This window comes from Neodothiora populina, assembly GCF_041146345.1.
Source record: "Neodothiora populina strain CPC 39397 chromosome Unknown canker_contig_17, whole genome shotgun sequence".
Classification (NCBI taxonomy): domain Eukaryota; kingdom Fungi; phylum Ascomycota; class Dothideomycetes; order Dothideales; family Dothioraceae; genus Neodothiora; species Neodothiora populina.
The window spans coordinates 1-25,121 of NW_027191406.1; the positions used below are offsets into that span (position 1 = coordinate 1).

Here is a 25,121-nt window from a genome sequence, read left to right on the forward strand (position 1 = left end):
CCTAACCCTAACCCTAACCCTAACCCTAACCCTAACCCTAACCCTAACCCTAACCCTAACCCTAACCCTAACCCTAACCCTAACCCTAACCCTAACCCTAACCCTAACCCTAATACGAGTTGTAAATAAGGCGACTATCGGATGGGCTAAGACATGCTCGGTCCTATCTGCGGAGCTATAAGCGATAAAGATAGTGTTAAATCATATCCTCACCTTACACGGTCCGAACCGTAAGTATGTAATTGCTATAGACAGCTAAGAAGTACTTTAAGCTATAGTAAAGGGCAACGGTACTAAGCGAGGTAGGGAAGCACTTTAAGGCACCCTTTAAACGCTTCGAGACGCTAAACAGAGTGGACTTAACGTGACCTTTGTCTAAGTACTAGCACATATAGGAAATGCAGGAAACGAATGTGCTTACTAAACTGCTTAAACTACTATAGAGACAGGCACAAAACCATTTAAGAACTTTAACGTCCGAATTAGGGAGAGCAAGGTAGTTTAAACACTCCTTATTAAGGACCTTATAAAACAAAGGCATTTAGAAGCCTAGACACTAAGAACAAACAGATAGGGTCAATATACATAGAAGCTAAATGCAGCTCTCTTAAGCAAGTACACGCTTAAGCTCTACGGAGCGCTAAACTTTAAGTAAGCGGATATTCTTGTACAAGTAAGAACGAACTATACTTATCTCCGATCCTATTTAGTAAAGATCGGAGTCGAGGAAAGTAGTAAATGCAAATGCAAGCAGAAAGACAAGACAGTAGCTTACGTGCTTCTCCGGTGCTAGCGCTAAATAAGTATATAAGCAGAACTTAAGCAAATAGCAAAGAACAGATAAGGTAACTTGTCCTTTCTACTAGGAGGGTATAGTAAGAAAAGAGAACTGCACATAAATCAGCTAGTAGATGGCCCGCTTGAGTAGTAGAGACTGAATTTGAAAATAATAAAAGCGACAGTCCGGTTTCTTTAATAGACAACTAGGATGGCAGCTATCTCTTTACGGCAACAGGAGGGTAGCGATTAAGGAACAAGGGGCGTTAGGGTTCTTCTTTTATTATCCGTAAGGCTAAGTAACAGACAAGAAAACGAGGGAACAACATTAGACAGCTCATACGGACGATAAGACCGTGAATAGCTTGATAGACTAATTAATCAATCAATCAATCAATACTGGGTAGGCAAGAAAACGAGGGAACGACATTAGACAGCTCATACGGACGACAAGACCGTGAATAGCTTGATAGATCAATCAATCAATCAATCAATCAATACTGGGTAGAATACTAGGTAGGTTAAAGACCAGGTCAAAGGGCGGATAGAAGCTAGCGGAATCATTTTCTACACATAAATTGATGTTCGTGCAATGAGGCACCCTCCCCAGTATTTGACGATGAGCTAGCGTCATCTAAAGCATCCGATCTATTCGAATTTCAGCACGAACATCGATCCACAAAAAGCCGTTCTCATCGCACTGCTTTGTCTTTCGTCTTTTAATGATCCTTTTGGAATGACTCCTTCGATCTCGACTTACATCCATTCAATTGCTGCTGGCCCTCGTCTCACAAAGGGAGCTCGATCTCGAAGATCAGGCTTGCCATAGAACCAAACGCGTCTAAAGATACGGGTCTGAGCTCTTGTCAAAGTCCTTAATCATGATAACAAGGCTGTATTGCCCTGTGATCCTGCTCTTCGCCTGCTTGCCACGTCTTCATATCCTTTGGCGCAGCAAATCTCGAGATGAGTATGCGACTACAGGCTTCGACTGGCTCGTCGCCCTTTGTACAGTTGTCTACTTTCTTATCGAGATGTTCCGATTAGAGCAAGGCACCACCTTCGGCGGAGTAAGGGACGACGATATTTCGAGCACTGCAATTGTTTCTTATGACATATCAGCCTTACTCAAACAAATTGTTAATGATGTACTAAGTGCCACGACACTGTTCACATTCTTGACTCATCGAAAGGCAGCTATTGAAGTTATAGCTATAGCTGCTGTTTCGAGATTATCGTGGGACTTTAAGGACATCCATAGTGTCTGGCATCCTTGGGCTCCCATCTTCGCTGGCTGCTTCACTGCTGGCGCCCAGCTCTACATGATAGAGCGGACTAGAAGGTCTCAAGTAGATCTGGAGTGTTGGATCGTTGCATTCGCAAGTACTTGGATCGCTATCTTAGCATGAATACCAAAGTATCGGAGTAAATTTAACTGTTCACAGTCTACGGCCGCTGAACTTGACGATCAATTGGATAAAGCATCAAAATATTGTTCTTTAAGTAGTCACTTCGCCATTCATTGACTTCAAGGTCATCTACTAGTTCGTTGATTGAGCGCTTCTTTGGGCATTGTTTTGTGGCAATGATATCTCTACCATACGATCATCTATATCCCTAGGATGCTGTAGGTGCAGTTTGCTCTGTTTCGAGATGGCATTTCAGACTGTAGCGTCTCGAGATAGAGGACCTATGCGTTGACCATCGAAACACAATGTGAAAATTTATATAGCAGTGTAGGTCGTCTTGATCTCGTTGAACTGGACCAAAGTGATGCACAACGTTCATGTGGAGATAAAAAGAGTCAAGAAAATGCAATATGCTGGTCAAAAACATCGGACATGGTCGTTGAATCATGCTTTTAGCCAAACAATCACGGCCCGCATTGGACTGTACAGCACCATTGCTTATACGTTTAGATGCTGATAGCCTAGCTGATGGTGATGTCTTGCGGCCCAAACGCGTGAACTAGACAGCTAAACATCTGGTGTAGTACTGTAATCACAAACCCTGTACATCATTGTAGCCGCGCACTTCTACTAGTGTGAAGTTCAAGGTCGACCGGCATTGATTTGCTACCATCGTCCGACCTCGGCACGCTGTTCCACTTCGAATCATTACGCAAAGCACTTTCAAGCAATATCCTTTGGACAGCTACACTGTCTGGCGACTGTACAGTACGCGTACAAGGTCGAAGTCGAGGTTTCTCAGCCATTCCCAGAAACTCATTTAAAATAATTATGGATTACTTGACATGATGATACAATAGACAAAAAGATTGAAAATTATCCTGAGCATATACGAGTGTATGGTCTGTAGCGAGCTTCCAGTCGTCAGCCACTCGAACATGTTACTCATCCGACGTTGACATCCCAGTATGTACTGATGCGACTGCTTTATGGCTCAGCGAGATCCAGCAAGACTCGACTAATACGGTCGTGGATTAGGAAGCTCTTCTGTTTTTTCTCGTTCAGTAGAGCCAGCCGAATTAGGTGCGGTGTTGCCAGCTGACTTTGCCTTTTCTGCAACCTTGTTGACAGACTTCTTCTTGAAACTCAATTTCTTGAGATCTGCAACGCGGAAGATGTAATAGAGAAAGACGGCGGCTGCAATATTAAATGCAATATACGCCCACATGATACCGTAGTTGCGCCACCGGTCGGCCCAGAGAATACCAACACTGGCGAGGAATTGATCAGATGTAGTCAAAGAGCAGACCTCACATCCAGTCGTGGCCTGGGGGTTCCCGAGCTGTGCTCCGGACGTAGCGAGATAGTCGGCAAGATATTCTCCGCATGTCTGACCACTTGGAGGGTCGAAGATGGACGTTTCTCTGGCAGAGCATGTCACTTGCTGGCCATGCAATTGTGTAGCTGCGATACCGGACACCCAGTAAGTAAATGGCGAGACTCGGTACATGAAGATCCAGAAGCCAGGAAGTGCAGCAGGGGCCTGGAACACGCCGTTGAACGACAGAGATAATGAAAACAGCAACGTGACAATGCTTGCAGCAGTTTCTGCGTCCGGCAAGGCCGCAATGCACATCTGTCCAAACGTGCTGGCGTACACGAAGAATTGAATCATGTAGAGTAGAACCAATCCTTGGCGAATTGATGACTGGATGCCGTTGACTGCATAGTAATAGGATCCGAAAACAAGGATACCCAGAATGATCTGGTATGGTATCTCAACAACGATGTTGGCGATGATGAATGCTTTCCAACTGTATGCTTTACTTGGGCGTTCACGAACTTCATATAGAGCTCGCTGGGTAACGAAGAGCGGCATGACCTGGTAAAAGTCAGTGTAAGAAGCTGGGAAGCTTGCCAGAGAGACTCACTTGTTGAACAAGGGTGGAAAAGATAGTTGACACCATAAAGACGGAGAATATAACGTTTTGCAGGCCTTGTAGGGATGTGTTGGAGTTCCAAAAGGAAAAGCCAATAAACAGGCCGGACATAATACCGAGAAGCCACTTCGCCCAGATGTAGGCAGGCATCCTCCAGTACTGCTGGAATGCTCGGCGCGTGACAGCCGAGACTTGGGTAACGAAGGGCATAGCAAATTCCTGGTGCGATTCTGGCTCGTCATCGCCATCTGCGGGTTCATTCTGCTTATCGGCGTGGATCTTTTCGAGCTCCTTCTTGACTTGTTGCGAATTATCACTCGACAGCCAAACTTCATGCCAATCAGGTCCTTCGCCGCTCGAGCTTGCGTTAACTACCTCCAGCATGTATTCCGCAGGGTTCTCTTCATCATCACACTTTCGCGCGCCGTTAGACTCGAAGTAGTCAAGGAGCGTTCTCGAATTTTCGCCAATCGGCCCAAAGTAAACAGTCTTGCCGCCTCTTGCAAGGAACAGCAGGCGATCGAACTCCTGAAAAAGAATTGCGCTAGGCTGGTGGATTGTGCAGAGGACAGCTTGACCCGCATCGGCAAGTTTTCGCAAGAAGGCACATATAGCCCACGAACTTTGAGAATCGAGGCCACTGTCATGTGTAAGTACCGTCACAAAATTCAAGGCGCGATTACAACTCACCTAGTAGGTTCATCCAAGAAGAGTAACAGTTTTGGCTTAGCTGCAAGTTCGACACCAATAGTCAAGAGCTTGCGCTGTTCGACATTGAGGCCCTGGCCAGGGACACCGACCACCGCCTCTGCAAAGTCTTCCATATTGAGCATCTTGATGACCTCTTCGACGAAGGCGTACTTCTCCTTTATCGGGACTGATTTCGGCTGTCTCAAAAGCGCGCTGAAACGAAGACTTTCACGAACGGTAGCAGTGTCTAGATGCAGATCTACAATAATGGTGTCAGCTAGATCCCGAATTCCGTTGAAAATCATACCTTGCTGCTGAACATAACCTGTTTTCCTTTGGAAACTAGCGTCGAAAGGCTTGCCATTGACAAACATATCGCCTGTGATCACACCCATAGTCGTACGTTGGGCGAGTACGTCCAGTAACGTAGTTTTTCCTGCACCACTGACACCCATAAGAGCAGTGAGGGTTCCTGGTTTGACCCATCCTGAGACATGATTCAACAGGCGGCGCTGCTCACTCTTGATCTCGATATCGTACACTACGTTCTGCCATGTAAAGATGTCTTGCTGAGGAGGGATGGCGTCGACGTGATCTGAGCCCTCGTCGTCCTGGCTTGAGACTTGCATCTTGGTCTGTTCGTGATCATCATCGCCGTGACTCTCTATCAAATGTGCTGGTACATGGCCTCTTCGGAAAACAAGCACCTCTGCGGTACTTGCAGTCGATGAATTGATTTCAGTGGCAAAGAAGTAAATTGCCATGAAGCCAAAGAGGCAGCCCATCAGAATGCCAAAGTTCCTCCATACATGGGAGAATGAGTATCCATAAGCAGTAGAAAGATAGCTATCGCCATTGACAGTAATTCGGCCTGCGACTGCGCCTGTTGCGCTGCAGATCCAAGAATCACCTTGAGATGGGCTGTAATCCGGGATTCGGGCAGAACAGATCAACTCTTGCCCATGGTACTGGTTGGCAAGCAAGATCTCGAAAGCATAATAGATAGGATCTGGTTAAAGTGATAATTAGTATAGGATCATAGGTTGGAATAAAGTATACTTACTGATCCACCTGATCCATGCGAACCAAGGATGCATATTCGGCACGGGCAACACATAGCCAGTATATATTACTAGCGCAAGAACGACCACACCAGCCAGAGTCATAGCTTGCGAAACAGTCTTGGTGACTGCACCCATGGTTCTGAAAACAGCACTCATAACGAACATGGTTATGAATACTATCAAAAAATAAAGAAAGAATTGACCGGCAGTGCGCTGAAGGCCTACCATGAAATAGAGGATGATATTGAAAGCCACAGCTATGGTGAACTTGATCGGTATGTCGCTAATGACTCCAGCAATAGCCTCTGTGGCAGGATGGTAAAATGCGTAAGAGGCCTGCTTCTCGACAATTGGTCGTTGAGAGTACAAGGCATTAATTTCTGAGATGGCAATGAGAGCGTTGAGGAGTACAGCGAAGAACAGAGCGCCTCCGAGTGATTGAATGTATTGAGTGGCAGGCAGAGAGCCATAGAAAAGTGAACCGACGATAAGAGCCATGACGATTTGTGCGAAGATTGTTGTCAATGTGGAGGACTTATCCATCCAGATTCTCTGATACGCTCGTTTTGTGTTGAGCTTGATCTGCATCGGAATACTGATGAGGTACGGGGATTTCTGTCTGGTGTATCCAGCCTGGACTAAATGCTTGTGTTCTTGCATACTGTGAGCAGCATCACCACCGGATGGAAACTTTCGTTCGTGAGTTTCGATAGAGTCCAGTAATGCCTTGTATTCTGGTGATTTTCGCCAATAGGTTTCGAACTCCTCAACAGATCTCGGAACTTTGTTCTCCATTCCGTCACGTGGTTTGCGTTCCGATGCATTCGTGATGGAAGTCAGAAAGTCTCCCGTCGTTTGTCGAGGTGGACAATACCATCCTTGGTCCTCGAAAAACTTTTTGGCTTTGCTAGCTGGACCATAGTAAATCTGTCGTCCTTCATATAAGAGTATAGTCTTGTCAAAGATGTCGTAGATAGCTTGACTGGCTTGGTAAATTGCGACAGCGTGAGACGATCCAGCCAGGTTTGCTAGAAGCCGGAGTGACTGCACAAATTTGAGTGCAGTAGCCGAGTCTAGTCCTCGAGTAGAGTTGTCCCAAGCAGCCAAAGGCGAAGCAGTAACAGCCATCTCCGCGATACTGACCCGCTTGCGCTCACCTCCTGAGACGCCGCGGACATAGTCATTTCCGACCTTGGTATTATATGTATGGCTCAGTCCGAATACGGCCATGATGACCTGAGCTACATGCTTAGCGTGTTCATTGCGAGACATGTTCTTGATACGGATCGAAGGGGTACGCGCTGAGGCAGCAAATTCAAGAGTTTGGCCAACGGTGAGGTGCGGAAAATGTTTGTCGACCTTGGGAATGGTCAGCACGTGAAATATAAGGCGAGGAATGCAGTTCATCTAACCTCTTGATTGTAGACAACTTCACCTTTGAACTCTCTTATCATCTGCTTCTGGGGGATACCATTGTAATGAAGGGTAGAATCGGGATCCAGACTCAGTCCGTGCAGCTCTCCGCAGATTGTCTTCAGGAAAGTGCTGCAACCAGAACCTGGACGTCCAAGCACAATCAAGAGCTCACCACTGCCCAAGAATCCATCGAATTTGCTCAATATCTTCTTGTGCGGCCGCGACTTGAAGCTCAAGTTCCGAAACGGTTCCAGCAGCATCGAAAAGACAGTTTGTTGGAGTTGTAGGGCGGCACCAGAGCCACTAACCGATAATTGCTTGAAGACCACACCGGATCGCACAGCGCGAAGACCCTCTTGATCAAACTCATGGATAAACCTGCGAGCCCACTTGTAGAGGTCGAACTGCTTGTTCGTCGGGTCCAGAGCAGGAACGCCTTCGGGAAGTGCTAGAGTGTCTGATTTATGCAAGCTGCGATCCTGAGTTGCGATCTTTTTCAATTCATCCATATCAGCTCCGGCCAACGAAGAGCTTCTGTTACCGGAAGAGGATCCATGGTCCATTGAATCCGCCAGGGTCTGATTTGCGCTGGATGGGGTGGCTGTAATGGGGTCATCTTGCGAGTATGACGACGGCTCGACCGGTTCTTTGACATTGTGTCCGAATTCCTCGATCTGTGCATTTCTGGTCACATTGTTTATGATACCGTCAGGCGCATACGTGAGGCGACCTGATGCAGTCTGCACTATACCCTCACTTTCGCTCATCGCAAAAGGGGAAGCTTTGCAGTCCTGGTGAATTGATACGACTGTTAGAGACTCGATGGGAAATCAAGCAGAAATTGCTACGTCCACGTAGAGGTATGCACACTCAATACATTTTGAACAGAGCCCGCGCACTGTGGCAAAGGAGTTTGCTAGATTTTCGAGAGTCGTGACAAACAAAAGAGCACGGAGGACCCAGTCTATCTAGCTAATGATATATCTCCGTGGCATCGATTGTACTCTTTCAACGTTTTTTGACACGAACCAATATTCGAGAAAGGATGAGGTAAGACACATGTGGTCCTCCAAACCTTACACTGTGGATGCAGTCATCACGTCACTATCCAGAACTTTGAGATGCCCTACCTCAGCTTTATTTCCACCTTACCTTACCTGGATCATTTAGCTTTACCTCTAAATCACGGCGGTTCATCCTTCCCCGGAACGGGACTGTGACCTACGCGTCCTAGAACTTGGAGTATCTGGTTTTAGTTGCGCTTCACTCTTTGTATACAATGTTGAGAAATACAGTTGTGTTGCTGGAATGGGGAACTTTACAGTCTTCCACTACATTTTGCATGGATTAATCGCCAGACTAAACGGGCGGCGGGACGACAATGACTCCGGTGCTGCGAATTGCATACCTGCACTTCCATTATGCAGCAAAGTTGCAAGACTGACAGGGGTCGAGTACTCGTTACGTGTCATGGCAGTCGAGTAGCTCAGGTCTCCAGGTTTCCCCACAATAGAGTTCACGAGATGCCGTTGACCAAGTCAGAATGGCTTTCAGCCACCTTATAAACTTCCTGATGTTTGTCGAAGCAAAACAAAACATTTATCATAGCCGTGCCAAGGTTCCTTCCAAAAGGGGTAATCCTTTTTCCCAGCAACCAGAATAAGTGCTCCCCAAATGGGATTTCCTATTTGGGAGTTTACCTTGGCCCGGCTACACAAAGGAGTTAGTTCTTGTTGATTGATAGCTGGCATGTCGAATTGCCGAGTTGGTTCTTTCCCTTTAAGCACCTCTGGCAACTGGAACTTCTCCATAGCTACTATACCTACAGAGGCAATATCGTGTTTAGTATCAACCCCGACTCGGGGGACAAATCTCCAGATCGGGTCAACAAGAAAGCCTTCGAGATCTTGTGGTCCTCTAGCTTAGGTGTAATGCTAGGTTGTCTTGCGCTGCTAAGACATTGCTGTAGCCGTAAAGTCATTCGTCACTTGTCGTAGCTATCGTAGCCATCTGTCTCGGTGGCAAATAGGTATTTTGACAAGTCAAGAGTGTGCCGTAGTTTAGATAGATGTAGACAAATTCACGCCGAATATGCTCATAAGGAAAACGCTCGGGATATTCGATTTGAAAGCGAGACTCTCATGCGATAGAATTGTAGGCGAACTTGCGCAAGTAACAGCATTGCTGCACGGCTCAATCCTCCTGGCTATTCAATTCCTTTCGAGTCTAAAACGAGCGACGCCAATGAGCGAAAGCAACGCGATACTTTTGCGATCTTGACTTGGCAAACATGCTTACTCTCAATACAAGTATCGTACGGTGCTTTGCCAACGTTTGCCAAGGACAAACTTTGTCTTCAGCGTCCTGAGACTTTTCTGACATCAGCACACCTCACTGTACAATTAGGTATGAGGATCACGTCAGCTCAATGAACTCCAAGGTGGCTTTTTTTATGTTATCGATAAAAGGGGCCATAGGCGCGGGATAAATTCGCTTTGCGTTGCACCTTTGCGCATTACTTACACAGAGAAGCTTGGCGCATTTGCCGTTTACTGAACAAGACACTAAGCTGTGGACTTTTGCCATGGACTTGGCTATTTTCAGCTCATAAGGGGTGGTGTGTAGTGTTAAGGATTGGTTGTGAGGCTACGTAATAGTCTCTCCTGGGTTGGACTCGTGAAGAGGAGTATCAAGGTACACGTGAAGAGGTAATTCCAATCGCTGGTAACGAATATGAAATTGAACACAATGTTCCTGTAATAGCATAGGTGCTTTACAGCATAGGTGACCCGTGCTTTGGGTCGCTAAATAGGGGTCTAGATGCCTTAGGCGTCGACCCTTTTGTCCGAACCCCGCTTACAGTACCGCATGCTTGTAGCATGCGGGCCGTATGCGCGGTATTCACTATATGAGAGGGGTGTCCCCTCATTGCCTATTGAAGGCAACGATTAGTCTTGATCTTATAGGACATCTATTCCTATAGGAGGACCATACGTTGCTACACTTAGTTATTCCGTTACAGTAATAGTCTCTCCTAAGTTGGACTTATGAAGAAGAGTATTAAGGTACACGTGAAGAGGTAATTCCAATCGCTGGTAACGAATATGAAATTGAACACAATGTTCCATAGGGGAACATTGTTTACTGCTATATACTTTACGGTATCGTAAGTGAGTGTTTGTAGTGTGGTGACTGCTTAGTGGTGATCAGTTTGATTAGTGCGACTGAGCAGTACTAATCACTGAGCGAGTAAGTTGCTTAGTGCTAAGTATAGCTCCTGGTCACGTAAGTCGTGGTCTTGCTCAGTAGTGCCAAGCTTCAGGTGTCACTGAGCGCTTGGTCCGTGCTGGTCACGTGACGTCCCCGTGATCATAGTGATCGTAACATGTAGAAGCATTGGCAACCCCGGATTCGAGGATTAGGCCCCGTCTGAAGTAGTAACCTTTGGTATACTACTACTGTAGGCGGGCGCTCTCACGAGTCGAACTGTGACTCTACAAGCATACTCACATTTCATGAGCATCCCTCATTCCAAAACCCTTGTGGGTGCAACTCTACCGCACAATGTCTGCACATTACTTGAACAGTGCATCACTCCTGCTCCGGAGTCCACTACTCTTAATGAGAACGCTGGACACGAAACCGTTGTTTTTCTTGAAGTTCTATTTTTAGGCAACCACCTCATTATCAGAAGCCGTCTCCACGATTCAATGGCTGTATCACGAACAGCGAGATGTTATGGTTCATGGTTAATTTGATCAATTTCTTGAAGTTTCCTTGTTGTTCTATAGTGCGGAAAGGTGGTTGCCAAATGGTGAGCCCGTTCAGCGAACGACTTTGTAATAAAACCGTTTGACATCAGCCCGCCATAACCCCCATCTATCGTATAAGCAAGCAATATGCTTTAACGCTTTCTATATGTTCACACCCAACAGCCAACCACAGGAGAAGCTCGCAATCTTATCGTATGCAACGATGACTAGCTCTCCTGAAAAGTCCTTGGGCTGCATCCTGCATAAAAGAAATGGGTTCGTCCTGCAGGTTGCGTCGCTGAACACACGCTGCAAACCAGGATACACATGATTGAGAGGTCAGCCCATAATGTCAACGCTGTTCCGGTCACCTCGCAATGCATGGTACATGGTTGCTTGCCTCGTCGGCGTACTGGTCTATTACAAACTCGTGCAAGGTGCTAGTTATAGCGCACGAGCTGCATCTGATGAGGACGTGACAAAAGACACATTATGGACCAAAGCTGGAGCCCGGATGCGACATCCTATCGAGTATCTGGTACACAAATCTCAGGACGAATTCGACAATATGCTGGGACAGCAGTCCAAGGATCTGACCGCTGCTGTCGAAGAGTATCAGCGCAGATACAACAGGAAGCCACCGCCAGGATTTGATCAGTGGTTCACATTCGCCACGTTTCATGGCTCCCTCATTATTGACGAATTCAATGACATCCACAACATGCTTGAACCGTTCTGGGAGGTCGAGCCGGATTTGCTCCGTCGAGCAGTCAGGACAATTTCCAAGAATGACGATGATGCGATTGGATATGTCAAAGTGGAGAAATTGGAGGTTCACAAGAACAAGACAACCTGGATTGGCGATGGACTAATGGGCCTCATTACTGATTTTGATATTAAGCTTCCTGACCTGGAGTTGATGGTTAGTGGTGCCGATGAGCCAATGCTTCTTCGGTCCAGTGCATCTCATGGGATCGACAAGGACGGAAGCATCCGTCAAATATCTCGCAACGGCCTTACATGGGCTGATATCCAGAAGCCCTGCGAGTTTCGTGCTTCTTCCAATTTGGCGCAGGCGCCTAGGTGGAAGACAGCAGACATACCACAAAGCAAACTCCACAACCTCCCTTTCGTAACAAACAAGTATGACGAGACAGACTTGTGCAAGCATCCAGAGTACAACGAGATGCACGATCTAGGACGTTCGTGTGCGGATGACAAGACTAAGGTGTATGACGGGCTTGTTCCTATATTCTCGCAAGCAGCACCATCAACATATGGTGATATTTATTTTCCTACGGTCCAGTACTGGGGCGGAGGTCAATTGCCTATACACGACCGGCTTCCATGGGATCAGAAAAAGAACGCATTGTACTGGAAGGGCTCGACGACAGGAGGATGGGCGCTTGAGTCAAACGATTTTCACTATTTTCTGCGCCATCGATTTGTCGAATTTGTCCAAGGGCTCACACATCCGACCTATAAGCTCCTTCAACAGTCGCGCCTAGGCTACTGGTACGGCGCGTCTACCAGCGAGCTCCCAACAGACAAGTACAACGTTCATTTCTCGGCTGTCATCCAGTGCAAGCCCGAGTCCGAGTGCAAAAAACAGCAGGAGTTTTACAAGATGGGGGCTTACGGGGCGAAGAACGAGTCTTTGGGCTACAAATTCATTATGGATATCGATGGAAACACATTTGCGAATCGATACTATCGATCCCTGTCGTCAGGCAGTGTTGTGCTCAAACAAACAGGTTTCCGGGAATGGCATGATGAACGTCTGTTTCCTTGGGTTCATTATGTCCCCATCAGCATTCATAACGACGAGTTGCCCGAGGTAATGCGCTACCTGACTGAGACCGAGAAAGGACAGGCCTTAGCCAAGGAAATCGCAGGCAGAGCAAACCACTGGGGCGCACGTGTTTTGCGGAAGATCGACGCTTCTGTCTTTACCTATCGACTGATGCTCGAGTATGCGAGGCTGATGCAAGACGGTCGGCATAATCTAGGATTTGACCTTCCTTCCGATTTGCCTTAGTTCGAGGTCTCAAAACATTTCATATAGAATATTCACAATATAAATTTCCTTTCCGTCTTATAAGCATTAACTCTGGCCCCCCAATTACTCGAAGCAGCAGGTAGCCTTTGATATGCACTTATAGTTGGTTCAAGGCATCGTATCTACCCTGATCCACACCCAAGACGCTCCCGTGCCTCAAATTGGATGGAAAGTTACTGCGATCGCTATCTGTCCACACGTCGGAAGTTGCAGGATCCGCATTCTCGAACGGTCGATATCCATCATCACTAAAGTAATCAAGCAAGAGATGTGCTAAGCCGTCTTCCATGTTGTCCAGATAAGCTGCGGGCCCTTCGACACCACTGCGAATGATCGCATCGGGACCCCCTGGCCGGGTCCAGGCGTCGTTGGCTCCGACATTGAGACCAGTGGTTGAAATCTCCATGTACACGTTGGTCGCGGTCTCGTTCTTGATGAATCGCGCGTATGAATTCGTGGAACCAGATTCGAGAGGCAGGATATTGAGATCAATAATCGAGGAGGATCCTGTATCGATGAGCGTAGCGGGACTGCTGAAAGACACAAAATCGATGGTGTATGCGTATCGTATAACAATATTCGTCGGCGGTCCGCTATGATCGACATCATCTGCCGCGTACTATACAAGTCAGAGGCAGATCTCGAAGGTCACAATGATCTTGGGAAGACAGTGCTCACGAATTTCGAGGCCCAATGAACCAGATATGCATTTTCAGCAGGATCCCAGATTGCGTCTGGAGCCCACACCATGCCTGCGTCATCATTTTCAACCTTCACCAGCCGCTCTGCGCTCCAGTTGACTAGATCAGTGCTTTCCCAGATGTAAATACTCAGAGATCCATTGCGCTGCGATGCATCCCATGTGGTCTTGGACTCAGTTAGCATTGGCAACTGATTGAACGACTTGATCAACTTCATGTTTTCCTCAATACCTTTGCAATATCTAAGTCAGTACCAATAATGTACCACTTGCTACCGGATTCGTCGCCTCCCCCAGTGATCAGGGAGGGATCTCGCACACCACCTGTGCCTCCACTTGGGACAAGGATCGGCTTCCCGCCGTTCAGAGCGCGAAACGATAATGCATTGTTCCCGTTGCTGAGATAGAAATAAACCGATGGTTCATCACCAAGGAAGAAAGTTCCAAGATATCCAACAAGACTTGAGTCTGCTCTAGCGTTAAGTTGCTCGAAATCAAGGGACTGATATTCCGTGGGCGCCGCCGTCACAGTCGATACAAGTCCAGTGAGGGAGAGTAAGGCAATGATATTAGTTAGGCCTCTCATTGTGATAGTAGCAATTTTGAACGAAAACACCTATGCAAGCTGATATAGGTAGTATACATGGGAAGATACAAGGGACTCGTACTATACCTTAAATACAGCGCAGAATACTATACTACTTACCGAGGTTCTTATATTGCATGATGTACATCCATATTTCACGCAGTATTCGAGGTCAGGTTTGCATTGATCTTTTGGCATCTAGTGATGACGGTATACCAAGACAGTCCCACAATACTGCAGCTCTTTTACCCGCCTTTTACTTAAATAAAGTGTCAATGAGGGGTAAGCTGATCTTCTCGTGAACCCTGGCCGGTTAATATATGCTTCGACAAGATAGCAATAATGTATGCGACGTTAAGGCATACAATCTGCGAAACTTACATAACAGTCGATCTGGGCGTGCTTGCATCGACGAAGCTGTGAACACACCACGCACAGGCAGACACCACGAAACATGCAATGAAGATAGATCCACAGCTATGTATGGTACCTACAGTACCAGACCTATGGAGAAGAATGGTCTCCGGCTGGGGGTTCTATTGTTCTTGTGTCTCCCCGCAAACAGACAAATTAGAACACAGGAATCGACAGCTTAGCAAAGCTTAGCAGAGCTACTGTTTCCCTCTCACTGCCCCTTCTCAAGTGCAATCTTGGCCGCTGCAATATCTCGAAATGTCGAGGCGAGCATACGCCTAGGTAACGTAAGTCTATGCTATCAGTATGCAGTAGGCAGGGCGCAGACTCAGCGTTGTATCTCTTCAAAATCTGACAGTATGGAAGTCTTCGCATTTTTTCGAGTCACAGTACTGTGCAACCAGTCATGCTCTTAATTGTTTCGTGACTCTACTGACGCATGGCGATCTTCTGTGTAAGTCTAGACCAGACTCGAGCAGCGGATTCTTGGTAAGAGAAAGCCATCACATTGAAGATGCAGCGTTTTGACAGCAGAAAGACATATGGTGTAATAGTATCAAAGATGTCGTGGAACGAAAGTGTACAAACTTTAGTCATTAACCATTCACTCGGTAGTCATTCACTATTCGTTGAGGGTTCACTGTCAATTCATGCGCTCGTTAATCAGTGCCCGCTGAGAAGTTATTGACCATTCATTGTGGAGTGATTGACCATTCATCAGGGAGTCAAAGACCTTCCATGAAAGAATTATTGCATATTCATCGTAGAGCCATTTAGCAAATACGAGCTCTTTGTAGTACAAAGCACTGGCCGAGATCTTCGTTAAACAGACTGTATCCCGTATCAACGCCCCACAGCCTGTCTTGTGACCCTAATATCAAGTACCTTAGAGGCCTCAGATTGACAGCCAAGATATCGCCCCGGATGATTTACGATCCTTTCACCTTATACTCGGGCAATAACAAAAGACGTTATCTTCCGTACGGTGATCTCCTTGGCGCCCATCTATGAAACAGAAATACACTCGGTGCACGCAGTCATGTAGATTTCCCACAGTCGTTACTTGATCTGCGGTGCTGAGGCTACAGTGGGACTCGAATGCCTCTGCCTACTTACCTTACAGTACATCATTGTGTCATTATACACAAATCATCAAGACGTTGCTGCTATGACATAGCCTGCACAACAGCATTACCATACAAGGTTGTCACTAATGGACCATGCGGACAATGTAAGGCTTCGATCTAACAACTATTTATGTACTGGTAATCACGATCATTCCTTGCCCGATGCACGAGAGTTGTGTCATGGTTAATAATGGAAGTGCTACTTGAAAATTGTTTCAACAGACGCTGTTTATTTATTGCCTTGTACGCAGCAAGTGGACGACGTCCGACTCGGTTTGTACAGGATTTCTGACGTGCTTCACAGGAAAGATGCTGACACTGTTACATATAGACCACTGGAGCGAGCAGAGCTTCCACGCCGCAACTATCATACCTACAACAGGACTGTCGAAATCGGTACTCTCCATACAACAATACAGCTTTAGTGTGATACTGTTCCGGGCTGTGGAATGATCCTCTATGAGCTGGCATCCATGGCAGGAAGGTAGATCTCAGCGATGCGCCAAACCTTGCCACCCTGGAGCATTTCGATCCCGGTGTGGTTTGCACCACCTGAAGAAGTGAGGGTATCACCGAAAGTAGTATCTGCTGACCGGAGGGTGATGGTTGTGTTCAGATAACGTTGGGAAGAAATGGTTCCAGTGCAGCTGTCATCGCACTCGGTCCCAGTTCCATATCTATAGGATACGTTAGCTCATTGTTGCACTTCAACAGGAGCAACGAAAGATCTGTTCTTACCCAGTCATGTAGGGGCCGGATTTGTGAGAGAAGGAAGAGTAGTAAGCACCCGTGAGGGCATTGGTGACGTTTCTGTACCATGATGTCAGTCTAATGCATGCAACCAAGAGTTATTTCAACATGTTTGACTCACTGGACCCAGGTATCTTGATCAGCCGCAAGGTTGTACTCGATCCGGACATGGTCGTCGCCATTAACAGGAGCAGCGTCCGCATCGAGTTGTCCGAAGCTACCGAAGAGCGAAGCGCGGACGCACCATTGCGAAGCATCGGCACCGCACCAAGAGTTTCCTTGAGGCCATTGCTCTAGTGTTGTCTGGACCAGATCACCAGTACCATTCGACATTCCAGGCCACAAAAAGAGTTCGCCATTCTGAGTCTTAGGTGGAACACCTGGGATCAAAGTAGTAACAGCATTGATGATGTTGGATTTGGTAGGGCCGAGAGACACTGCGCCGCCCCAGGAGTCGTCACGTTTGCTGATGGGGGTTGGCGATGCGGACACTGCGACAGCTGCAACAGCTACGGCAGAGAATACAGAGACAAGCATTTTGAGATATTGAATGTAGGTATGAATGAACGTAGAGGTGAAGGGCCTGCCCTTATCGGTTAAGGATTCTTGTCGGAAAGGAATGGTACAAGACGAGTTCTGAACGGCTGAGGAGAGGGGAGTGCAACACATCAAGCGTTCATCAGTCCATTATTATCCAGCTAGACACAGCTCGCTAAAGTGGTGTTGTTATTCTTTCATGTCTGCACTCTACGCGATTCACGGTACGGCACTTTATTTCTGGTAAGCTACAGGAAAGCCGGCTGTTTCAGCCTTCTCAGAGCCTTAGATGCCCGTTAAGTCGCGTGTCAGAATCAAAAAGCGAAATTGATCACAGCTCAAATGTAGACCTTTCAGAGAGCAAAAGACTCACGCGTTAGTTCCCAGAATAGAAAAAGGACGATCCTCACTACCGCATTTATGTTCAGGTTGAGTACCGATGTAGTAATACGAGATAGGAGATGGCTGCTACAAGTATGGTTTCAGAGAACCTGGAGAACTGATCTTGGCACTCTCCCTCCCCTTGACCACTGCGGCTCAAGTCGCTGCATCTACTCCACCTGACTAATTATGATTCCCTGATGATGGGACAATGACCATTTACCGAGTATATATTGACGCTTTAACGGATAGTCAATGACTCGGTAACGAGTGATGAACATATATCTGATGAATGCCCAATGATTTTTTAGCGAGCAGTGAATGACTAACGTATGAATAGTCAAAAATCCTCAGCGAAATGTGAATGACTACCGGTAAATGGTCAATGACTGGAAACAAGCTCCTTTGTGTGGAAGACCAGGTATCTACTCTATGAATAGTGCAAAGGGATAACGACTGAGGCTTCTTGTAATGTCAACATACAACCTCTCGTATGCACTCAATTCGGTGCTTCAGCAAAGGGATAACGACTGAGGCTTCTTGTAATGTCAACATACAACCTCTCGTATGCACTCAATTCGGTGCTTCAGCAAGGTGAGCTATACCTGTACCTTCTTCAGAGGTACCTTGACTTAGGGCTTACACGGTGTTGGGAGGGAATCGGCCGACGTTCTACTGAGAGCCTAACTTCCGCAGCCTACTCTTAGCTCAATGCAACGCCATTCTCCACGATACTGTGCCGTGCCTCGAAATACCCTGATTGTTTGTTCTGTGTGTGTTTCGTGCTTTACCTATACCCTGCCACAACGCTTCGCATCGCATAACGCTGGCCTTCACCGAATGAGATGGTCATATTGGCTTCACCCTGCTTAATATTACATCCACTATAGGTATCAATACGACGTGGCGCCATAGACATCTGTCTTCCTGATCATATCCGCGAGCAAAAGGGGTCGACATTCTATATGGTGATATCTAGAGAGGTGACGGGTTTGATCAAGACACCGTATGATAGTAAGGTATCCCTATCGGCTTGATGTCTATCATTACTGTACTTGTACAAGCCGCTTCCAAAAAAAAAAAAGGCTTAGTCAAGCCTCCCATGCGGCACTTTATGGGACTTCACCTACAATGAACAAACCCTTGAGAATCCATGGATTCCATATGTCAAAATGCTAGACTGACAATGAGACCAGGAATACAGGCAAATACAACTAGCCTGCTACGGCTCACAGCCCTTTGTCATAGTTTTGCGACTCGATGTCGTTCATGACGGATCGCAGTACTCCGTACAAGGCTTGGCTTACTTCACAGACACAGTTAGCAGCGATAAGCGATAAGATAACACGCTTATCGCTTCCACTGTACGGTTGCATACCACCATCACCGACGACATCAGTACGCAATATACCAGCTTCTCTTGCAGACTCGACATATCCCCCGTGATAAAGATGGACGAGTCAACTATACAACGAGTGAGAGGTATCATCGATTCATATACGGCTAAAGGTAATGGCATACCATGTCTGTCCTGCAGCATAGTAGATAGGACTGGTGCCAGCATATTCTCGCATGCAAGCGGGAAGCTCGGGGTAGACTCTGCGGAATCGGTGACGCAGACGACGCTCTTTTGGTTCGCCTCGTGTACGAAGCTGGTGACTGCGATTGCAGCGATGCAATTGGTCGAGCAGGCAAAAGTAGAGCTTGACGATGGCGAAGAACTTGAAGGGTGGCTACACGAGTTAAAGGACAAAAAGGTCCTCGTTGAGACTGATAATGGGCAATTGCTTCAGGAGGAAAAGAATAAGAATATCACATTGCGTATGCTTCTCTCACACACAGGTAATACTCTTTCAGCCAATCCAAAAGTCCTTTTCCAGTTTGCAACAAGTCATGACCACTGACGGTAGCACTCCAGCTGGTTTTGGCTATTCCTTCTCTTCCGCCAAGTTGGAAAAATGGAGCCAAGCGAAAGGCGGCATTGACGAACTTACCAGTGCACACACTGATGTCTTCACGCAGCCGCTCCTTAATCAGCCAGACATGAAGTGGGAATATGGAATCAATATGGACTGGGTTGGCCTTCTAGTCGAGCGCGTGTCTGGATTATCTTTGGCCGCTTATTTCCAAGAACATATCTTCACGCCTCTAGGAACATCTGGTCTCACTTTCTTTCCTGATGTTGAACATGCGACACTGGCGCAACTGAGCCAGAGGGACGAGAAAGGTGTTGTTGTTGCGCGGGAAGGCCAATTTGGTCATGTACTACAGTCACCGTTTGCTGCAGTCTCCGAAGAGCAGAGAAGCAAAGTACTATGCGCTGGTGGACATGGCCTTTATGGCACGCCAACGGAGTACTGTAGTATGTTCGGTCCTGACGCTCCCTTCTATGTAAACCTGTCTGACACACACAGAAATCCTCGCTACCATCCTCAATCATGGCGTTGATCCTGTTGGCGGAGCTCGACTACTACAAGCTGCTACAGTCGAGCAAATGCTTGAGAATCAAATACCTCACCAGCCGAACTTTGCGCGCGATCTTGCTCCGTCCGCTAAGCCAGACATCGTGAGTGATGACGACGAGACTTTTTCGCAACCTGGAGATCCACCACAGGGTTGGGGCATATCCTTCTTCAAGTTGCTTGCCGATGGTCCCCATGGCTGGCGCAAAGGCACTGTTTGGTGGAGCGGCGTGGCGAATCTGGTATGGTGGATTGATATGGAGAGCGGAATCGCTGGTATGGTAGCTGGCCAGATATTACCGTTTGGAGGTCAGTCCATATTTCATCATACACTTGAACTCATCGCCTCTGTATCAATATTTACACAGTAGACCCATTTTGTAGACTGACTTTTTTTGCCTGGTAGATGATGACTTCTTCAACTGTCAGCATGAAGTAGAGAGTGTGGTTTATGAAGCACTAGTCCCAAGGAAGGCATGAGAGAAGATAACAAGGTATGTGTGTCCATGTTTCATTAGGTTCTTATCGTACAGACTCCAACTTGAATGTAGAAATTGAATTAGCGACAAGGCCTATATACACTCGCAGATGTCACTTTTCGTCCTTGGAAGAATTGACTATGCCGGGGTATCGTCTACTCGGAGCAAAACTTTCCCGAAACATGTGTGATCTGCTCTCCTTTTATGTGCGCTTGCAATATCCTCAAACGAAAAGACCGAATCGATAGGCATGCGATATACTCCGCTTTCAAGATTGTCGACCCAACCTTGAACAAGTTCTGGCGTTCGTGGAGTGCCATCAACGCCACCAATAGTTAGACGGACAGTGGGAGGGATAAGTTCCATAGGATGAGGATAGCCGGGGACAGATCGGTCCTCCCGTAACGCTGTCTTCATTGACACAGCTTGATCGTTCAGGATGCCAGTAAGGCATACCGTTCCGAATGGCCGAACGGATTTCAGTGATTCGCTTAGTCCACTGACACCAAGCATCTCTAAGGCTAAGTCGACTCCAAAGGGCATGATAGCATGTATCTGCTCCACTAATGTGCCGTCGTCGACGACAACGTGATGTACTCCATGTGCAAGCAGCTTCTCTTTCTTACTGGCATCCCTGCTGCTTGCAATGACCGTGGCACCTTGTGCTAAGGCCATCGTCGCTGCTGCAAGACCAACGCCGCTCGTGCCTCCGCGGATGAAGAGAGATCTTCCTGACAGATCACCGAGGGATCGTAAGCTCCCTGCAGCAGCTGTGAAGGAAGCTGGTATTGCAGCAAGAGTTCGGGAGTCCAGTGACGTTTGGACGGGGAAAGCATCAGCCGCGTCAACGCAGATGTATGTAGCCCAGGCACCATTTCTGGTGTAGCCGTAGCCTCCATATCCTCCGATGACCCTCGTGCCAATGCGAGTTGTGTCGTCAGGCGACGCCACAATCGTACCAACGAACTCGTTACCGAGGATGAGTGGAAGTAGTGCCGTCGAGACGCCTTGTCGAGTAGCTAATTCTGAGGTGATGACTGTAGTGTATTCAACCTTGACAAGGACCTGTCCTGGCGCCACCTTGGGCACATCTACTTTTGAGAGCTGCAGAGTATCGACTCCTCCAGGAATGTCTATAGCGACCGCGTCCATGGTACTGGGTAGACTCATTGTGAATTTCACCAACAATGACTCTTTCAATCAAGTATAAAAGCTGGTTGTAATGTGCCTAAACATGCATGTGTGGTGTTAATTGAATATAAACATATCTTATTAAGTCATCAATCTGCCGGCTCGAATTACATATAATGTTTACCTATCCTGAAGGCAGATAGTATATGGGCAGCCGGCGCTGTCCGATCGCTGCGGCTAGGTACCAGTATCATCTATCCAAGTCTGTCGTCTGGAATAGGAACGTCCGTACCATAGTCTATAGAAGATATCGCATTGGTGGGGGACGCGTTGAACGCATGTGCGGGGCGCCGCCGGGGGATGTACGCCGCCGCGCCGAAGGCTACTCCACGTTTTCGTCCCTAATAATACTAGTATGCACCGTGTCACTCAGTCAGCCCACCTTTGTACTTGAAGTTCTTCCTGTGGACGCATGTCGGGGGTATCCGCGGCCGATATATTCTATACCGTTCGGGTTACTCTTACGTTATCTTGAAAGCGCACTTCTGATGCTGTCCGGTTCACATCCTCAGAAATGGACGCTATAGATCCTTCACGAAAGGTTTCTTGGCAGACATGATAAGAGATACCCGTCCCTTCGGAAAGTGGTCGGAAAGTGGCCATTCATGTAACCGGACGCGGAAAGTATCGATGGATGCCTATGTAGCCATGTAGTTGATTACCTTTGCCATACGGATAGATAAGACGAACCCTAAGAATGGCAGATATGGCATCTATAAGATGACGAGTGACGAGCGATGCGATGCTAGGGCGGTCAGCAGTTACCCAGAAACAACATTTGATACTCGTCTTCTACTACTGTAATGCTTGAGATGGACGCAAAGTTGGCGATACTCGCTGAGGGAACTCGCAAGAGATTGACCACCGTCGAAGCATGGCGACTAGAGAAGACCCCAAGTGCCTTTGTTCCTGAGGGACAGCATTCGAATTTTGACATGGAACCAGTTCCCGTGAGTTATTCCTGCCAGTGAGATGTGTAGTATTCTGATCATTGTGTAGAGAGAGTCATGGACTTGGACCACGTCCACCTTCATCGCCTACTGGATGTCAGATCTCCTCGGTGTCACGTCGTGGACGACTGTTGCATCATTTATGGTGAGTGAACATACAGTTCTGGACCGTAAAGTACATATCCATGACCTTACATTTTCCTAGGTTCTCGGCCTCAACTGGTGGCAGTCTGTCCTTGCTGTCTTCACAGGTGGTGTGCTTCTCGGAGTTGTGCTTGCTATCAATGGTATCATTGGAGCCCGCCTTCATACTCCTTTCGCGATCACCGCGCGTTCGGTGTTTGGATACCACTTCAGTTACTTCCCCATCGTCTCTCGCATGGTCATTGGTTGGTTTTGGTTCTCAATCAATACCTATCAAGGCGGTCTTGGTGTCGGGCAGATGATCACGGCGATCTGGCCGTCATACGCGCACTTTGCCAAGTAAGTTATCCACATCGTTTGTCCCTGGGAGTAACGGAAGATCGCTTCTGATGCCACTCTGTGTACAGCCACTTGTCTCCAGGCTCGGGATTGACGTCCTACTCTTTCCTGAACTTCTTCCTGTTCTGGTTATTCCAGCTTCCCTTCATCTTCATCCATCCTACACGACTCCGGCCGCTGTTCCTGGCGAAGAACATCGCCGTGCCGATCACTGCCCTAGCTACGATGGCGTGGGCCATACACCGCGCCGGGGACAAAGCTGGCAGTGTTCTGGTAGGAGAGACTACGCTCTCGGGTTTGCCCATGTGGTTCGCCTTTATGACCGCGGTCACATCAACCATGGGCTCCATGTCTACAAGTATGTTCGCTCCGAGCTCATTACCCAGAACTTGAGTTGACATTTGCCAGTGGCTTGCAATATCGGTGATTTTACACGTTACAGCAAGAAGCCTGCGGGGGCATATTATCAAGTTCTTGTCATGCCCGTTACATGGAGTTTGATGTCAATCATCGGAGCAATAGGCTCTCAGTGTGCCTCTGCTGCATATGGTGAGACTTTGTGGCAACCATTCGACATTGTCGGAAAATGGCAAAATACTGCCGGTGGTCGTGCAGCTGCGTTCCTTGCATGCTTGGCCTGGCTGTTGGGAAACATCGGTTCGAACATCACAGCGAATTCGATATCTGCTGCTAATGATTTGACAACCCTCTTTCCGAGGTATGCTTGCTTGCTATTCCGTTGATCCCATGGCTGGTCTGGTGGCTAATTCGGGGTAGATACATTAACATCTACCGTGGCCAATGGGTCTGCGCAACAATTGGCGTCTTTGGCTTCGCTCCATGGAAGGTCTTAGCGAGCGCGAGCAATCTTCTTGCGTAAGTACAGCATCGAACCATCTATGTTATGATTGGATCTAATGATCTTATTTGCAATAGTTTCATGAATTCGTACTCTATCATCCTTGCGCCAATAGGAGCAATATTAGCAGCCGACTACGTGTTAGTCAAACATGGTCGGATCGACGTTCCAGAACTATACAACAGACCTCAGGGTATCTACAGATACACAAGGGGCTTCAATTGGCGGGCAGGAGTAGCTCTATGCGTTGCTATTGCACCAAACATGCCCGGTATGATCAATGCGATCCAGCCAAAGATTGCTATCGGCGGTGCAAAATATGTTTATTGTGTGGCGGACATCTTCGGCATGGTCGTTGCGGCTACAGTGCATGTGGGCCTTTCCAGACTGTTTCCTGACGCACCATCGGTCATTGATTACCACTTGTCTGCAGAAGATGCCATTCTACATGGCCGGACGCCTGAAAGAGACGATCTAGACCTGGATATGGACGACATGGAAAAGGGCCCTGATGCGAAAAGCATCGAAGTAGTAGCTTAAAGGAGTGTTACAGGTGGAAGAAGCCGAACTTGGGCGTGTCTAAAAGCCATTGAGATGCCCAGTGATGCTAGTAAATGCCAGTAAATGCCAGTAAATGCCAGTTGTTGCCAATAAGCAGGTTATGGTCTGCGGAGAGTAGAGCGTTCTCTGTGCTGCTGTCGAAAACGACTGTGAGTGGCGGAAAGGTGACCCTTCGAGCAAGAATGTGAAACGTACGATATAAGAACACGATCATTCATCTATCACGTATAGTGCGGTCGGATGAGCGACTCCGCACTTGCTCTCGAGACATCTCCACTTTGTGTCGGGTCTACTGGAGTTTCTCTCCATGTGTCAGGCGCAGTTTGTCCGCAATTGATGGGGTAACGAGTCCACAAGGCGGGAACGCTAGATGGCGTGATTCAGGTACAAAATAAGTACGGATCACTCCGGCCAGTAAGGTAAGAGCAAATGCAAGGTACCTGGATACGGTACTTGTACCTTCCATACCTACTCGAATACCAAGGCTTGGCTACCATCATGCACAACGGGTCGTGTGGAAAGCGAAATAAAAAA

General features: G+C 47.5%; 5 protein-coding genes across 9 annotated transcripts; 2 read left to right on the forward strand and 3 right to left on the reverse strand.

The window, feature by feature from the left end:
• Positions 1 to 3,204: 3,204 nt before the first annotated feature.
• AAFC00_003937 (uncharacterized protein) lies at positions 3,205 to 8,063 on the reverse strand (the record flags this gene model as incomplete). Its single annotated transcript, XM_069343487.1, has 6 exons — positions 3,205 to 4,068; positions 4,118 to 4,766; positions 4,817 to 5,075; positions 5,124 to 5,825; positions 5,880 to 7,239; positions 7,293 to 8,063. The coding sequence occupies 6 exons, from the start codon at positions 8,061 to 8,063 to the stop codon at positions 3,205 to 3,207; spliced, it is 4,605 nt and encodes a 1,534-aa protein (XP_069202039.1).
• A 5,141-nt stretch (positions 8,064 to 13,204) lies between these two features.
• AAFC00_003938 (uncharacterized protein) lies at positions 13,205 to 14,393 on the reverse strand (the record flags this gene model as incomplete). Of its 2 annotated transcripts, none has more annotated exons than XM_069348125.1 (3): positions 13,205 to 13,726; positions 13,786 to 13,974; positions 14,040 to 14,393. In XM_069348125.1, the coding sequence occupies 3 exons, from the start codon at positions 14,391 to 14,393 to the stop codon at positions 13,205 to 13,207; spliced, it is 1,065 nt and encodes a 354-aa protein (XP_069202041.1). The 2 variants fall into 2 exon arrangements, with proteins under 2 accessions (XP_069202041.1, XP_069202040.1); XM_069347764.1 differs by having other exon boundaries at positions 13,786 to 13,980.
• A 1,998-nt stretch (positions 14,394 to 16,391) lies between these two features.
• On the reverse strand, positions 16,392 to 17,221 carry AAFC00_003939 (uncharacterized protein; the record flags this gene model as incomplete). Its single annotated transcript, XM_069343489.1, has 3 exons — positions 16,392 to 16,611; positions 16,673 to 16,744; positions 16,806 to 17,221. The coding sequence occupies 3 exons, from the start codon at positions 17,219 to 17,221 to the stop codon at positions 16,392 to 16,394; spliced, it is 708 nt and encodes a 235-aa protein (XP_069202042.1).
• A 1,832-nt stretch (positions 17,222 to 19,053) lies between these two features.
• AAFC00_003940 (uncharacterized protein) lies at positions 19,054 to 20,544 on the forward strand (the record flags this gene model as incomplete). Of its 3 annotated transcripts, none has more annotated exons than XM_069348126.1 (4): positions 19,054 to 19,444; positions 19,521 to 19,964; positions 20,017 to 20,373; positions 20,471 to 20,544. In XM_069348126.1, the coding sequence occupies 4 exons, from the start codon at positions 19,054 to 19,056 to the stop codon at positions 20,542 to 20,544; spliced, it is 1,266 nt and encodes a 421-aa protein (XP_069202043.1). The 3 variants fall into 3 exon arrangements, with proteins under 3 accessions (XP_069202043.1, XP_069202044.1, XP_069202045.1); XM_069348127.1 differs by having other exon boundaries at positions 19,276 to 19,444; XM_069343490.1 differs by having other exon boundaries at positions 19,426 to 19,444.
• A 1,993-nt stretch (positions 20,545 to 22,537) lies between these two features.
• Positions 22,538 to 24,566, forward strand: AAFC00_003941 (uncharacterized protein; the record flags this gene model as incomplete). Of its 2 annotated transcripts, none has more annotated exons than XM_069343492.1 (7): positions 22,538 to 22,684; positions 22,734 to 22,829; positions 22,890 to 23,167; positions 23,236 to 23,525; positions 23,576 to 23,885; positions 23,945 to 24,043; positions 24,104 to 24,566. In XM_069343492.1, the coding sequence occupies 7 exons, from the start codon at positions 22,538 to 22,540 to the stop codon at positions 24,564 to 24,566; spliced, it is 1,683 nt and encodes a 560-aa protein (XP_069202046.1). The 2 variants fall into 2 exon arrangements, with proteins under 2 accessions (XP_069202046.1, XP_069202047.1); XM_069343491.1 differs by having other exon boundaries at positions 22,547 to 22,684.
• Positions 24,567 to 25,121: the final 555 nt, after the last annotated feature.